Source organism: Colossoma macropomum, unplaced genomic scaffold (genome assembly GCF_904425465.1).
Source record: "Colossoma macropomum unplaced genomic scaffold, Colossoma_macropomum, whole genome shotgun sequence".
Taxonomy (NCBI): Eukaryota; Metazoa; Chordata; class Actinopteri; order Characiformes; family Serrasalmidae; genus Colossoma; species Colossoma macropomum.
In genome coordinates, this window is record NW_023494806.1 from 561,928 (window position 1) to 578,763 (window position 16,836).

A 16,836-nucleotide genomic window follows, 5' to 3' on the forward strand; every position below is an offset into this window, starting at 1 on the left:
TTACTGTTTCTCACATTTTACAATAAACTCTTTAACAACACTTAAAGTTATACAGTGAGCAAAAAAACAAACAAATCCAAACCATCTTCTATTTTAGGTTCTTTCATATACACTGTAAAAGTCTCGCCAGATCTACCTAAAGAAATTAGTGTTAAAAAGTAGATTAACTAGTTTTATTCTACCTAAATAAATACTTTGAATGAACAATTCAATGTAATTTTTAAAGTAGAATAAAACTACTTCAGTTGCTCGTTATGACAGGTAGATCTGACCAGCCACTTTTTACAGTGCATGTAGATTTTTAAAATGTTTGTTTTGGAAATAAATTCATACACAGGCATCAGTTCCACTGTGGGGTCATAATCTGGCAAATCAACTGGGGTCTGTCTGGTCATGTCATAAAAAAAATCAAATAAAATCCTCAATTTTATTTGTGCAACCGTGCAAAATTTCAAACCTGTACTCTAATTAATATTTAAGTTATGCGTTTTCAAAGTTTCTCCATCAGGTTTTTAAATGTATCCTAAATGTTGAGTTTATATTGAGTAGCTGTTTACAGAGTGACTGAACTGAGCTGAAATATTAATTAAATATGACAAAAATAACATTTCACTGTAAACAAACTAGTTTCATGTTAATATATTCACTTGACAGGTTATGGGTTTATGTAGGTTCTATATTAGATTGTATAATGTTTTATCTTTGGAATGTAATCAAATTCAGTTTTCAAAAATTTGCCATATTTTTCAAAATTTAGGTTTTATGTAGTATTCCTATCAAATATTTATATTCATTTATTTATTTCTGCATGCAATATTTGAATCTATAACATTTTATAGCACTATAAACCAGCAAAATGTTTGACCCTAAATTGTTTCAAAAAGCTCTTTAGACTTCTTTATGAAATTAGAACATTTATGTCTTTATAATGTTTAAAAATGCTGCAGGAGATTTAGTCTGTAATCGTTCCTCCAGCAACAAGACACAGAAGAATGTTTCTCTCTAAAAAAGGATACAGACTTTCTGGAGCTTTATGAAGGTTATTTTATTTCTATATTTACAGTTTGACTATTTATACTGTTTTATTCTGCAATCAGACATTTTCGTATTCTTATTCAGTAGAAGTTTGAAATAAATGTAATTCTTTTTGAGAAAATGCTATAAAATGGATTTTGGGCTCACGCTGTGAAAGCTGTATGAACAATAATAATTCATAGGTTTGGCAGAAACATAGAAGAACTACAAATCTAAATTTAGCATCAACAATTTTTAAAAAACTGACTGAAAGTTCAGAAACATTTAAAGATGAAATATTTCACCATCTGAAAGAGTCCATCCTTGATTAAACGAACCTGTTCTGAGGCTGAAAACAGTTGATTTAATGTGAAATTTTGTTCTTAGTGCTGCTTTTTTAACCCAGTTCATATTTCAGCTCAGTGACTCTATAAGCTGTTAAATATTGAAACAGAACATATTCCAGATGTGATTTAGAGCCTCGTGAGAGAAATTTAAAAATGAATGACTAAAGAACGATTTGGAACACAGATTTGAACTGTTGCATAGTTGCACAAATTAAATAAATATTTGTGCTCGATTTTTAAAAATGGATCCATGATGTGACCAGACAGGTGAGGAATGACCAGCACACCACTTCACTACCTACCTATATAAACAACTTGTTTGTGTAATAAATGCATGTCGCTGCTGTCGGAGCAAAACTTTGTATCTTCAAAGTGACAAATTTACAGGAAAAGGAAAAACCTAATGTACCTTTAATGTAAGTCAATGGAACCAGACTTTTCTCCAAGTCATTCTGAAACAATTCTTTTGTCCATTCATCATTAAATTTACATACAATGTAAAGAGCAACAGGCATTTTCACTTTACGTCAAAACTGAAAAATGACAAAAATGGAGAAACTTCAGCCTTTTATTACGTGTATAAGAGACAAAATTTCAAGCATTTAAAGAAATGTAATTTAAAACACTTATAATACAAGCAGCTGATTCAGCACTTTTCTATTTTAAGTATGTTTCTGAAATGATTTAAATTCTTGTCCAGGGAAACTGACCGTACACTGCAGGCTCAGCAAACAGAGATCAGATTGAAAAATGCGGAAGAATCATTTCAAAATCTTCAGATTAAAATGTCTTTAGAGATTTGAAACATGATAACTCAGGTGAGTCTGAACTACTGCCTGGTTTTAATGCAGATTATTTCTCCTCCTTTTGCAAAAAGAAGCTCACTTAAGTTCATCAACAGTATCGAAGTAAATAGAGAATACTAAACTTTACTAAACAGATTTTTAAAGTAACGTTTTAAATTATGCTCGTCATCAACGTTTGCTTTATGTAGAAGAATATTTTAAAGGAATAACTTAACATGTTTTAGATGAATTTACGCTACATTTTGGTTGAATATGGTTATCAGTGCAGACAAGGGTTTATATTTAAGAGCGGAGTTTATAGGGACAGAAGATGTTGACCAACATTACTTAAATATGACTTAAGTATATATATGTCATGTTTAGTTATTGCTAATAATATATTAAGGTGTATACTTATGTTTTATAAAAGTACACTTAATTGCTTTATTTGCTGATGTCTTTGTGTACTTAGTAATATTAAATATGGATTTAAACGCATTTTAGTTGCAGTAGAGCTCAGTAAGTACATCCAGTAGTCTATTTAAGATATACTCCAAGTGTAATGAGTTACGTTTACAAATTAAATACTTAAAGCCTCTTAAAAAGGCATTCAAAATCACTCAATGCATTTAATATATACTCAGTCATGGCGTAATTACGATTAAAATAAACTTAAGTTGTTACATGTTCTGAAAATAAAAACTCTTAATATGTTGAAAGTGTAAACATTAAAAGTGTGTACTTCTCATATTAAACACATGTTTGAAAAGTACGCTTAAATGGGTTTTCTGCTGGTGAGGGTCTCTGCAGCCCCGCAGGGCCGGCAGTGATTTTCACTTTGACTGTTATTGATGTATTTTTATGTCAGACTGGACTTATAATCGGACAAACTCAGTGGACTGAAAGAGCCGTGATGTCAGAGAGAGAGACAGACAGAGCTATAGAGAGAGAGAGAGGGAGAGAGATGGGGGGATGGTGGAAAGGCCGAACGTTGGAGGAGGTCAGACTTCAGGACCCTCGAGGTGTTTCGGATGACGCAGGGTCTGTTAACGCGAGAGTGAAACGCGACTCGTTTAAGGTGAATTCGTCTTTTCTACACTTTCCCTCTTTTACCCCTTACCTGCAGTGGTGGTGGGCAGTAAGTCATCAAAGCTTAAAAAGATGTTTAAAGTGAACATTCAGTGAAAAAATTCCACCAGTCAGTTAATCATAATAATCACGTTATTTTGTGGATTAATTGGGTTAATCTCACTGTCTTGAGTTGATCTTGAACAACTACATTACTTTGAAAGGTTAATCACAAATCTAACATTGTTGTAGTGAATCACGATTAATCACCCTATTTTATGACGTTAACTCTAATAATCACACTGTGTAATCACGATTATTCACCATTTCATTTAGTTAATGAATTAAATTTTACTTATAACTATTACTTAAAAAAGAGTTACAGGTATGACTGTGTGTGTGTGTGTGTGTGTGTGTGTGTGTGTGTGTGTGTGTGAGAGTGTGTGTGTGTGTGTGTGTGTGTGTGTGAGCGAGTGATGGTAGGAATGCATGTTTTATTTTTTTTTTTGTATTTTATTCTATTTTATATTTATTTTATTCACTACATGTAAATGTCTGTCTGATATTGTGCACTGTGAGCTCCTGTAACCAAAACCAAATTCCTTGTATGTGTCAGCAAACCTGGCCAATAAAGCTGGATTCTGATTCTGACTCTGATGAGGAGAACGATGGAGAAGTAATTGACAGGCGAACTGAGAAGAGAAGCAGATGGACGGCACAGAGGAAAGATGGAGCTTCGAAGGGATAGATAGATATTGATCAGAGAAAACTGCCTACAGGACAGATAAACAAATAAAGAGAGACTGCAGTGAGCCATCAGTAATGAGAGAGAGAGAGAGAGAGAGAGAGAGAGAGAGAGAGAGAGAGAGAGAGAGAGAGAGAGAGAGAGCAAGAGAGAGAGAGAGCGAGAGAGAGAGAGAGAGGGAGAGAGAGAGCGATAGAGAGAGAGTTGAGTTTTACAGATCTCCTTAGAGCTTCTTTAAAGCAACTGATTAGATACTAATCACATTAACGCCTTTACATCATGATGATTTTGTGATTTCCCCACAGTTAAGGGGTGTTAGGCACGACGTGAATCGGAGAGAAATCACTAAAACACACTAAAACACCAGGTCTGCAGCAGATCACTGCGGAGTATTTTATTAAAACACAGTGTGTAATCACAATAAATCACAATATTTTGTTTTATCTCCATTAATCACATTAATCTGTGCAGTTATTCACAATTTACTGCACTGTTTTGTTAAGTTAATCATGTTAATCACATTGTTTCATGTATTTAATAACATTTAATATTTAATAACATTCTTTTTATTCACAAATAACCATATTGTTTTGTTAATCACAGCTATTTGCAGTTATTCACATTCGTATATTTTTGTCATATAAACTATGAAATCTAATTGATCAATCTAGTTCTAGGAAACGTGTTTACACAGAACCAGGTTGAGTTTAGTAAAGTTTTGGGCTGTTTGCTTCATAAACGCCAGTCATATTTCACTCATCCCAGTTTCAGGGGTTTGTCAGCTGATGATGATCAGAGGAGAAATGAGTTTGAGCAGTTAATAAAGGAATAAACTGTCATACGGAGTTAAAGACCCTCTGTGTCTGTGTTTCAGCGCTGCTGACTGACGTTAATGTGCAGTTGGTGCTGTAAAGTTGCTGCTTCAGCCGCTTTCAGAGGAACAGTTTTCATTTCCTCCTCTAAAGCTGTCGGTATCTGAGAGAGTGAGAGCTCGGCGGGAGAAGATGATCGTTCACTGGAGCCGGTGGTTCCACCTTAAATGGTGCCTGAGCCCCCAGAATGTAACTGCTGCACCATTTAAGGTGGAACGGGAAAATTCAAACAAGAAGCTGACCTCAGCTTTGCAACTTCTTAGTCTTTGACAGTTTCTCGATGCAGATTAAACATATCAGGAAATGAACTGGCTGCTTATAAATGCAAATAAAATGTCTACAGTGGCCCTGATGACCCGGAGCGCCCCCTGCTGGCATGTGTGTTTAGATTTTTTGCCGCTTTAGCTTTTAGTTTATTGTTAGTGAACTGTTTCAGCATCTCCAGCTAACATGGCTAATCTGGCGTTTTGGTTATAGTTATTTTCACCTCCACTGATTCATCTCTCTGTAGACGTAGCTGACGTTACTGTGCTCTGATAGCTGTAAAGGGTTTTTTTTCCATGAATCGTTTATGTCCTTTATTTAGTCTGGACTCCCACATTGTTGTGTGTTTGGTTCTCCAACAGTTCTGGACACGTCCTCGAATTTTAGTCATGGCAACTCTGATAAAGTGACACACCTTTCTGAGGTCAGGAACCGTCCGAAATTGTTTTACCCAGCGTTTACACACTTCTGTTTCTCGTGAAAATGGCCTATTAAACAGGAACAGCGACATTTCAAAATAAAGACAGATGCGTGTAAATGTTTAACATCCAGTGCACTTCAGTGTGTTTCCCCCTGGACTCATGAAGAACAACGGACGGAGATTTTATAGCACAGAAAACGTTTTACACCGACAAAAATAGAGTTTACTTCACTCTCCATTAGAGCTCTACAGTCTGTATATACACAGAGTAAACATGGGGGGGGAGAGAGAGAGAGAGAGAGAGAGAGAGAGAGAGTAGAGAGAGAGGGGGAAGGAGAGAGAGAGAGAGAGAGAGAGAGAGGGAGGCAGAGAAAGAGAGAGAGAGAGAGAGGGAGGCAGAGAAAGAGAGAGAGAGAGAGAGGGAGGCAGAGAAAGAGAGAGAGAGGGAGGCAGGGAAAGAGAGAGAGGGGGAAGGAGAGAGAGAGAGAGACAGACAGAGAGACAGGGGGAAGGGGAGGGAGAGAGAGAAGGGGGGAAGGAGAGAGAGAGAGAGAGAGAGAGACCTCTTCGGGCAGCTTCCTTGGACAAAAATAATTTTGGTCATTTCAGTTCCGTCACTGTATCAGAAATCTCTCATGTACTTGAGCTGTTTATCTATTTTCAGAGCTGTTTCTTCCTCTAGGGACACAAATGACCCCCACGCTTCAATATCAGATACTGCTTATATTAATATACATACACTGGGTGGCCACTTTATTAGAAACGATATAGGTGCACACTGTAGGTTTACAGTTAAACTGTAGCTCATCTGTCTAGTTTATTAGCCCTCACTCTGAGCGACTTACTGACTCTAAATGATATAAACTGAGTCTGTTCTACAGTTTCTCATTAGGCTGAATGAATAACCGACTCTAAATGTAGGTATTGTGATATAAACTGAGTCTGTTCTACAGTTTCTCATTAGGCTGAATGAATAACTGACTCTAAATGTAGGTATTGTGATATAAACTGAGTCTGTTCTACAGTTTCTCATTAGGCTGAATGAATAACCGACTCTAAATGTAGGTATTGTGATATAAACTGAGTCTGTTCTACAGTTTCTCATTAGGCTGAATGAATAACTGACTCTAAATGTAGGTATTGTGATATAAACTGAGTCTGTTCTACAGTTTCTCATTAGGCTGAATGAATAACTGACTCTAAATGTAGGTATTGTGATATAAACTGAGTCTGTTCTACAGTTTCTCATTAGGCTGAATGAATAACTGACTCTAAATGTAGGTATTGTGATATAAACTGAGTCTGTTCTACAGTCTCATAGCTGAATGAATAACTGACTCAGTTATGGAATGACTCCTGGGTCATTCTCATTTAGAGTGGGAATTCAGTTGGATATATTTTTTTTTAAAAATCACTTTTTCATCCCAAAACTAAATAATCTTAATATGTCCATTAACATCTCCTATTATCATACATGCAGAAAGGAGAGCTAATTTCCAAACATAGTTTACAGTCACTGGTGTTGTATGAATATGGTGTAACTCCAGTAACGGTGTCTCCAGTTCATTCTGGTTAAAACTGAGGATTCTATAAACTGGCTGACTCGTTGGTGGTCGGGTGAGCTTGTGTGTTTAAAATCAGTAATAAAAATGATATTTGGCATTATTTTAATTACCCAGCACTTAAAGCACACAACACCACTGACACACAGAAGTTATGAGCTGCCTGATAAACAACATTATTAATAAATTAATGAATATAGTGAGCGAGTCTGACTCGCCTTCTCAGGCCTTGAGCTGCTTCCTCTCTGAGCCTCGACCCAAAGAAGCAGTTTAATAGAGCTGAAAATACTGTGATAAAATGTAAAATAAGAGTCCGGAAAACACCAGTGACCACAATTTTTTAAATAAAATACATATTTTTAAATATAGTATAACGTTAATGATATAAAAAGTAAACATGAATCTGTTTTATACAAATTCCTCAGTTAAACGTCTTTAAAATACTGTTTTTATTAAAATGTTTTCTCAAATGTTGAAAATTGGTTTGTGACGAGCTGTTTTACAGATGCAGAGCGACTATGAAACAGGATAAATAAAGACAAATCAGAGAATCAGGGAAAAGTGTTATTTAATATTAGGTCGACTGTGTAAATGTACATACTGACTTTTGGAGCTGCGCCTTTTTTGATTTGAAGCATCTTTTTAAGCCTTTCTACCAGAGTTTCGTAAAGCTCGTCCAACCTCACAGCAGTAGCTACAAAAGAACGTATCTGTGGGCGAAGCTTGGATACTCGTATCGTTGCCCCGAGACCAAGGTTATTTCACCCCACTGTGTATCTGTATACAAACTAAACGCTAAAATTCTTATTCAAAGCGTTTCACTCAGCAAATGTTCAGCTGCGGTGGGCTGGACGGCTGAGAGGCAGGAAAGAGGCTCAGAGGGATTTTTCCATGCATGAGGAAACGTGTGCTTTAGGAAAACACTCACGCTTCATAACCGCACTCTGCACTGCCTCGAGAGCGAGGACGACAAGAGAATTGCCGGGTGATTCACAAAATGGCAAACCACGATACACGATAGCGAGAGAAAATATGTAGATCATAACCACTTTCCAGTTATTACAGTCAAAAACAGTCACTCTCCCGCCGCTGATCCACAGTGTTAGGAAAATGATTACGCTACAGTTTCTGTGGAGAGAGCATCAAAGCCACGCCTGGGCCTTTACTTTGATACTGAGTCTGTAAAACGTCTTTGTAGTTCATTTTTATTGAATCACGTATTTAAACTCTGTATTGTAATAATACTTTATTTCACTCTTACGTCTTGGTTGGAAATAAAAAGGTTCAAACTTTAAAATGCCCAACAGAAAATTATCCAATCAGGATTGTTCTCTCCATAGCACCTCAGTAGACACAGCCAAGCGAGCTCTCCCATTGGTGAGGGCTTCAGGAGCTGAACTGAAGGCCTTACACCATAGATTAACTACCAACATAATTAGGAGTCAACCAATCACGCTTTTAGACCAAGAGAAGATCTGAAGAACATAAGAAATCTTACGGTAGTTTAGCTCCACCCATTCAGTCTACAGCACTTTAGCCACACCCATTCACTCTACAGCGGTTTAGCCCCGCCCATTCAGCCTACAGCAGTTTAGCCACACCCATTCAGCCTACAGCAGTTTAACCCCACTCATTCAGCTACAGCAGATTAGCCCCACCCATTCAGCCTACAGCAGTTTAGCCCCACCCATTCAGCTACAGCAGTTTAGCTCCATCCATTCAGCTACAGCAGTTTAGCCACGCCCATTCAGACTACAGCAGTTTAGCCCCACCCATTCAGACTACAGCAGTTTAGCCACGCCCATTCAGACTACAGCAGTTTAGCCCCACCCATTCAGACTACAGCACTTTAGCCACACCCATTCAGTCTACAGCAGTTCAGCCCCACCCATTCAGACTACAGCACTTTAGCCACGCCCATTCAGCCTACAGCAGTTTAGCCCCACCCATTCAGCCTACAGCTGTTTAAGTTTACATTATAAAGAGTGTTTCAGCCTGAGCTGCCAATCAGAATGAGCTTATTTGCATGTATCAATTTTAAAGGCACAGTAACAAAAACAGTCAATTCTGAGGCTGTAAAATGGTCACAAATTGACCTCATTAACGAGTTTATTCTAAATCTGTGCGTGACTTTCTAAAAACATGCTAATCTCAGGCTGTGTTTGGAGGAGCTCTGGGCAGAAGCAGCTGGACTCTCTCTCACTGCGAGCTCTTTATGAATCTGGTTAGCTGTAAAGTAGGACAAGCCACACAAACGCTCTCTCTCACTCAATTCTGAGTCTGCCTCGCTGTCTCTCACAAACACAAACGCATTAGCACATCCACACACACACAAAATAAATAAATACAGCTTCTTCAGTCGCACACACTGGTGCAAAAGAGATGCTGCAGACGGCGGGGGGGGGGAGTGGGGGGGGGGTGCTGGATAAGAGGCACTTCACTGAAAGAGTAGCGTGAACTGCCTGAGCGAGAGAGAGAGAGAAAGAGAGAAAAGAGAAAAGTGAGAGAATAAAGAGAGAGAGAGAGAGAGAGAGAGAGAGAGAGAGAGAGAGAGAGAGAGAGAGAGAATAGGATTGCAGCAGACAGATCGAGTTCCATATCCCCTACAATCAGCATCAGGGCTGGTTGCCATGGCAACATGGCACAACATAACATCAGGACCACAAAAAAAAAGCGCCTATAACTCGCCTTTAAAAAAGCAGGATTTATATATATTTATTTATATAGGATTCCGTCTCTTTCTATACGGTTTAATCAGCAGAGAGCGATTTCACCAACATCAAGACTTAAGTAATAACTGAGTGGCTGAGATCTGAACAGAGAGATTCAGAGTGGTTTGGTGTGAAATGGTTCAGATTTCTTTACAGTGGTGGTGATGGGAACCAGGGGTCGCCATGACTACAACACAAATATAGACATTTTATTTACTATCCAGAACCACCAGTGAACCTACACGAGTCTTCTGAGTCTATATGGAATGTTGATGATGGAAAATAGTGGAAAATCTGGAATAATAAGTTTTCTTTGGGGACTATTTTGCCTCACAGCGCCCTGCATGTATCCCTCCACCATGAATGGAGTTTAAGTTCTCTAAACTATCATAAAACAGTGTCTCAGTCATCAGGCAGTGAATTCATAACCATTTACTGTAGGAACTTTCTGTGAGGGAGCTTTTAGAGGTGGACGTCTGGTTCCTATCACCACCACTGTGAACAGTTCTGACTCAGTAAGTTTATCTAGAACAGAGCGTTTCACACCAAACCACTCTGAACCGCTCTGAACCGCTCTGTTTACATCTTAACCGTTTAATTATGCAGAGAATTTTGGAAAATTGCTCTTTAAAGCATTGTAAATCTGTTCCTCAATGACATACACAATGTGAAACATCTCTTTTTTCATTGTTTCATCATTTCTCATTGAAACACGTACAGAAACTGTGTGGAAAGTAAAATTTACTCGGTAAGTTTCCCTGCATGTATGTTTATGCATATTCTGACAAATCAAATAAGAAAAAACTAAATCTAAATCTAGATGATATATCTAATATTTCTTAAACTGAGGTTCTTGTAGGCTTATATTAAGATTATTTCACTTATTTGTGGACATTTTGGACTTGTTAAGTGTTTTTAGTAAGTCAAATTATCTCACTATGTTAGCAGATAATTTGGCTTGTTTTAAGCAAAATTTCTTACTACAAGCAAAATTATCTGCCAATGTCGTGGAATAAACTGACTTAATAGAATCACTTAAAACAGAAATATATATAGAAATATATAATCTTCTAACAAGCTTACAATAATCTCAACATGAAAAATGTTAGATATATTAACCAGATTTATTAGAATTTCACCTGCCAAGACATAATTTTTTGCAGTTTATCAAATAAAATTGTCAAAATCTCCATAAAAGCATAACACACATTTTTGCAGATAATAAAAAAATGTAATAAATTACAATGAAAACACATTTTCTTGAGTAAATAATAGAAATGCAAATAGAATAAACTCAGGTGTTTCTGTTTTTGTGGTCGTAGTCCTGAAACACTGACAGAAGGCAGCAGGAACCAGTCGACTGACGAAGAAATTAAAACGTGTCTTTATCTTATCAAAGAGAAACACATCACGCTGATATTACAGGGTAAACAGAGAGAAGGTGCTGCAGGTGATTAATGGACGTTTCCAGTGTGTTCTCTCTCCGCACTCAGCGCTGTGAAATACAGCCATAAAACTAAACACGACAGTGACGAGAAGCTGCTCAACATCAATGTTTTCCCTCTAAACTCTTCCTGTACTTCTCCGAAGGGTTTCAGAGAGTTTCTGATTGAAATTGTGTCTAATTTGCATATTTTTTATGACGCTTCAGTTATTCGCTTAACAGCTGGATGGAAAACTGGCTACTGTTGTGCATGTAGTCTTGTTACAGCAACTGACACTGACCTACATAAACATTTATAAACACCTTTGTATTTGCCAACTTTGCCCACACTTACACTGTATAGCCAAAAGTATGTGGACACCCCTCTTAATTATTGAGTTCAGGTGTTTCAGCCACACCCAGTAGTAACAGGTGTACAAAATCAAGCGCATACCCATGCAATCCCCATAGACACACACTGGAACAATGGGTGGCACTGAAGAGCTCAGTGACTTTAAATGTGGCTTTAAACTGTCTGTGGAGAAGGGGGCGTGGCCGAGCATTGAATGTGGGACGGAGAAGCCGGTCTGGCTGAAACAGAGGGGCTAAGTAGCTGACGTTGTTCACCTGTGCCTTATTTCTGCCAGCCTACTTATAGCCATCTCTTCCTTCAGTAGGTGGCAGAGCCCAGAGAGAGAAGGAGACCTATGAAGGCGTGAGAGCTGAGCTGAGCTGAACCAGAAAGAAAGAAAGAAAAGAAAAGAAAGGACTGAGAAGTCCCAGCGAGCGTCTTGTCTTACTTTGTGGGCTGAAAGGCTGAGTGTTTTGCGTTGTGTATAAATAATAATAAAAAGAAAGCTCTCCGTCTTCACACCTGTCCCCAGCGTCTTTCCTCCACCCATCATTAAAGCTGTTACACTGTCATAGGATGCTGCCTCTGCCACAAATCAATTGGTGAAATTTGCCTGGCTAGATCTGCCCTAGACAACCGTAAGTGCTATTATTGTGATATGGAAGCATAAGCAGCTCAGCCACGAAGTGGTAGACCTGAGTGCTGAAGCACACAGTGCACCTATCCTCTGTTGAATCATCACTACAGAGCTCCAAACTGCCTCTAGAAGCAACATCAGCACAAGAACTGAGCGTCAGAAGCTTCATGAAATAGGTTTCCATTTCTGAGCAGCTGCACGCAGGCCTAAGTTCACTATGCCCAATGCCAAGTGTCGGCTGGAGTGGTGTAAAGCACCATCACTGGACTCTGGATCAGTGGAACCGTGTTCTCTGGAGTGATGAATCAGCTTCTCTATCTGTCAGTCTGATGATGAATCTGGGTTTGGTGGATGTCAGGAGAACTTTACCTATCGAAATGCAGAGCCAACAGTAAAGTTTGGTGGAGGAGGGATGATGGGCGGGGCTGTTTTTCAGGGTTTGGGTTCTCAGTTCCAGTGAAGGGTGATGTTGATGCTGCAGCACAAAGACATTTTACACAGTTATCTGCTTCCAGCTTTGTGTCAGCAGTTTGGGGAAGAGCCTTTCCTGGAACTCCAGTGGCCCTCACAGAGCTCTGACCTCAACCACTCTGAACAGCTTTGGGATGAACTGCAACGGAGATTGTGAGCCAGGCCCTCTCGTCCAACATCAGTGTCTGACCTCACAAATGCTCTTCTGGATGAACGGACAAAAATTACCACAGACTCTCCAACATCTTGTAGAAGCTTCCCAGAAGAGTGGAAGCTGTTAGAGCTGCAAAGGGGACCAACTCCATATTAATGCCCCTGGATTTAGAATGGGACGTCCAACAAACTCATATAAGTGTGATGGTCAGGTGTCCCCATACTTTTGGCCATTATATATATGTACACATACAACGAAGTGCAGACTCATAACTGTCCATACAAAACGCAAAGTACATGTGAATATGATTAATTATGTATTTAATTGCCAGTCTCATCTCTGAACCTGTAAGGGTTAAGGCGTTCTTGGAAGCTCTATGCAGATATAGCTGGTATTTGTTCCAAATGAAATGCTATTTTTTTAAATTGTAGTCGATCAACTGTGTGAAGAACAGCCCACTCAGAGTCCGTCTATTTTCAGCAGTGCTGTTAGTCATCTCACACCTAGCTGTAGTACCCTCTTCTGCTGAGTCCTAACCTGGAATCTTAACTCCGACACAGTTGTTTTCCTCTATTGTTGAGATAATGTGTTGAAAACGCCGCTCAGTCCCAGTTCGCCCACCTGCACCTCGCTTTCATATCCTCGCTCACGTCGTTCACCCAGCTGCCTCTCACTGGCATTTCTGTTTCGCTGTGCAAAGAGCTTTTAACGTCATTCATCACCAGCAGACACCATCACCACTCTGTCCTGGATATGCCATCAGTTTGTTGTTGCTGCCATGAGAAAACCTGCTAACTCTATTTTTAGCCTTTTTAATGATTATTTTCTGTATAGAAAAACAGACTCATTCATAACTTTTGCCCATTTTAATGGTGATTAGATATTACCAATGCTGCCAAACACTGACTGGCCACTTTATTAGAAACACCTTGTGCTTCCACTCACTGGCCACTTTATTAGAAACACCCACCTTGTGCTTCCACAAACTGGCCACTTTATTAGAAACATCCCCCTTGTTCTTCCTCTAACTGGCCACTTTATTAGAAACACTGTCTTGTGCTTCCACTCACTGGCCACTTTATTAGAAACACCCACCTTGTGCTTCCACTCACTGGCCACTTTATTAGAAACACCCACCTTGTTCTTCCACTATCTGGCCACTTTATTAGAAACACCTCCATGCTATCTTCTACCTTACATTCTTCAGTAGCCTGTCTATGCCTTGTTACTGCTTTGCCTACTCTTGGCTTTCTCTCAAGCAGTTTCATGAGGAGCCAACTGGGATGTTTTTGGTTTTTCACATTTAAAACTACAGATAAACAGATAAACTGTAGAGTGGACCTGAGGGAAGCCAACAGTACAAGTTCTTGAAGCTTTAAGTCCGTTTGAAGCTCATTTCAGTCAGATGGAGCGGCAAACATAAAAGCTTGTTTTCCTAATTCAGTATCAGCTACAGGAACAGAAAGAAGATACAAAGTCTGTAAGTGTGGACTGAATGATCTGAATTCTGTAGTTATTCAGCCTACAGCAGTTTAGCCCCGCCCACTCAGCCTACAGCAGTTTAGCCCCGCCCATTAATTCCACTGCAGTTTAGCCCCGACCCCCAGTGAATAAATCTCTCACCAAGCTGCTGTTTTTTTTGTAGGTATCTCGGCATCACGCGGCCGCTGACCTACCCTGCCCGTCAGAACGGGCAGCTGATGGCCAAGATGATCTTCGGGGTGTGGCTGGTGTCGGCCTCCATCACGCTGCCTCCGTTCTGCGGCTGGGCGAAGAACATCAACACGGAGGGAGTGTGTCTGATCAGCCAGGACTTCAGCTACACCATCTACTCCACCGCCGTGGCCTTCTACATCCCCATGCTCGTCATGCTCTTCATGTACTACAAGATCTTCAAGGCTGCTCGCAAGAGCGGAGCCAAACACCGCTTCACCAGCATCGTTCGCAGCTTGGACCCTCCTGCCAGCGAGCTCCACTGTAAAAAGTATTACTAGGTTAAAGTAAATCATATTCAAATATAGGAAAAGTCAAGGTGGAGAATTAAAGTTAACAAAGCATGTTTTTATTGTGTGTCAGAAATTAAACGTTTCGAATGTTCATTAAAGTTAAAATATTGAATAGTAAATTAGAATTTTTTCAATTAACAATTTAGCTTCTCTCTAATGTAATACATTCTCATACTATCTGAAGTCTTTCCTCCACCAGAGGGCAGTGTAGTTCAGGGGTCAGAGGTTCTAATCTGTTTAGACCAGCAAAGGCAACAGAAAGACTACTGCAGCCGTCTAAAAGCTACCACACACTATCTAAGGGCTGCCTCACACTGCTTCAAGACTACTGCAGCCATCTAAAAGCTACCACACACTGTCTAAGTACTACCGCACACCAACCAAAGACTACTGCAGCCATCTAAAAGCTACCACACACTGTCTAAGTACTACCGCACACCAACCAAAGACTACTGCAGCCATCTAAAAGCTACCACACACTGTCTAAGGGCTACCTCACACTGTCTAAAGGCTACCACACACTGTCTAAAGGCTACCACACACCATCTAAAAACTACTGCAGCCATCTAAAAGCTAGCGCACACTGTCTAAAGGCTACCACACACTGTCTAAAGGCTACCACACACTGTCTAAAGGGTACTGCACACCATCTAAAGACTACTGCAGAGTGATGGCAGAAGAAACTGGGAGTTTACGTATTACAAATGAAACATTTTGTGGCTCCAGAAAATAAAAATATTTACTGGATTTTGCCCTCAGATTTTTGAAATGTTGGTAAAAATGGTTTATATTACTATATAACCCATTATATTATATGTAACTGTATTATATTTGTCTTAGTAATAAAGGTTTAAGATTCATGATGCATATTGCACTGTCAGATATAATAATATATAATATTAAAAAGAGCAAATTTGCTCAAGAGGAAATGTACCAAAAATGAAATTGTTTAATTTAGTTTTAAACTAATTTTAAAAAATAGTGTGGAGATCTTGAGGGACATATTTGCACCAAAGCCAAAGCATATATATATATATATTTCCTCTGCATTTTGCAATAAAACAAAAACATGCATCTCTGGATCTTCCGTTTCGGGTAGTTAAATAGACCTTAAATCTAAGAATAATTCCTGAACATTTCATGCATCTAATATCATTCAAAAGTTATAATGTGTGATGTGTTAAAATTATCTTTTTCCACTGCAAACATTATTTTTTTTAATATAAAAAGCCTCAATATCTCAGAAACGACTGAAGATACAAGGCTAGAATTCTGTAACTGTCTCTGGGAATAATGACATTTTTTCTAAATTGAAAGTGTGACGAAGAGCTGTGAGTTAAGATCAGTGGACTCTGTTGTCCCTTTGTCGTTTTTCCTAGCGAGGCGGTGAGGATGCAGGGTCTGAAGCCTCAGCACCACGGCGCCGGAGTGGCGGAGGAATGCGCGGCTCTTTCTCGGCTCCTCAGCCCCGAACGCCAAAACATGTCCATCTTCAAGCGGGAGCAGAAGGCGGCCACCACCCTCGGCGTGATCGTGGGGGTCTTCTCCATCTGCTGGCTGCCCTTCTTCATCCTGTCCACTGCCAGGCCCTTCATCTGCGGCGTGGAGTGCAGCTGCATCCCCATCTGGCTGGAGCGGATGCTGCTGTGGTTCGGCTACGCTAACTCGCTCGTCAACCCCTTCATTTACGCCTTCTTCAACCGGGACCTTCGCTCCACCTACAGGGACCTGCTGCGGTGCCGCTACCGCAACATCAACCGCCGCCTCTCCGCCGTCGGCGTGCACGAGGCCCTGAAGGTTTAGGAACGAGGGACGTCCAGAGTCCAGTTTTGGACCTTTACAGCCGCCTTCTGTTTTATTTCAGACAGCTCTGAGCTGACCAGCCATTTTTGGACCCTTAGTGACCTTTTCATTTTTACCTTTTTTAATTTTTTTTGGATACCTGATTTGGACAAAGCCATTTTTTGACCTTAGAATTCTTTTTTTTTTCAGAAATGTTTTGAA

General features: G+C 39.6%; 1 protein-coding gene across 1 annotated transcript in view; it reads left to right on the forward strand.

The window, feature by feature from the left end:
* htr7c (5-hydroxytryptamine (serotonin) receptor 7c) overlaps positions 1-16,635 on the forward strand; it is a 54,450-nt gene extending 37,815 nt beyond the window's left edge. Inside the window, exons 2-3 of the mRNA XM_036599043.1 lie at positions 14,472-14,810; positions 16,212-16,635. Coding sequence (XP_036454936.1) covers positions 14,472-14,810; positions 16,212-16,635 — 763 coding nt within the window. The remainder of the gene's footprint in view (positions 1-14,471; positions 14,811-16,211) is intronic.
* Positions 16,636-16,836: the final 201 nt, after the last annotated feature.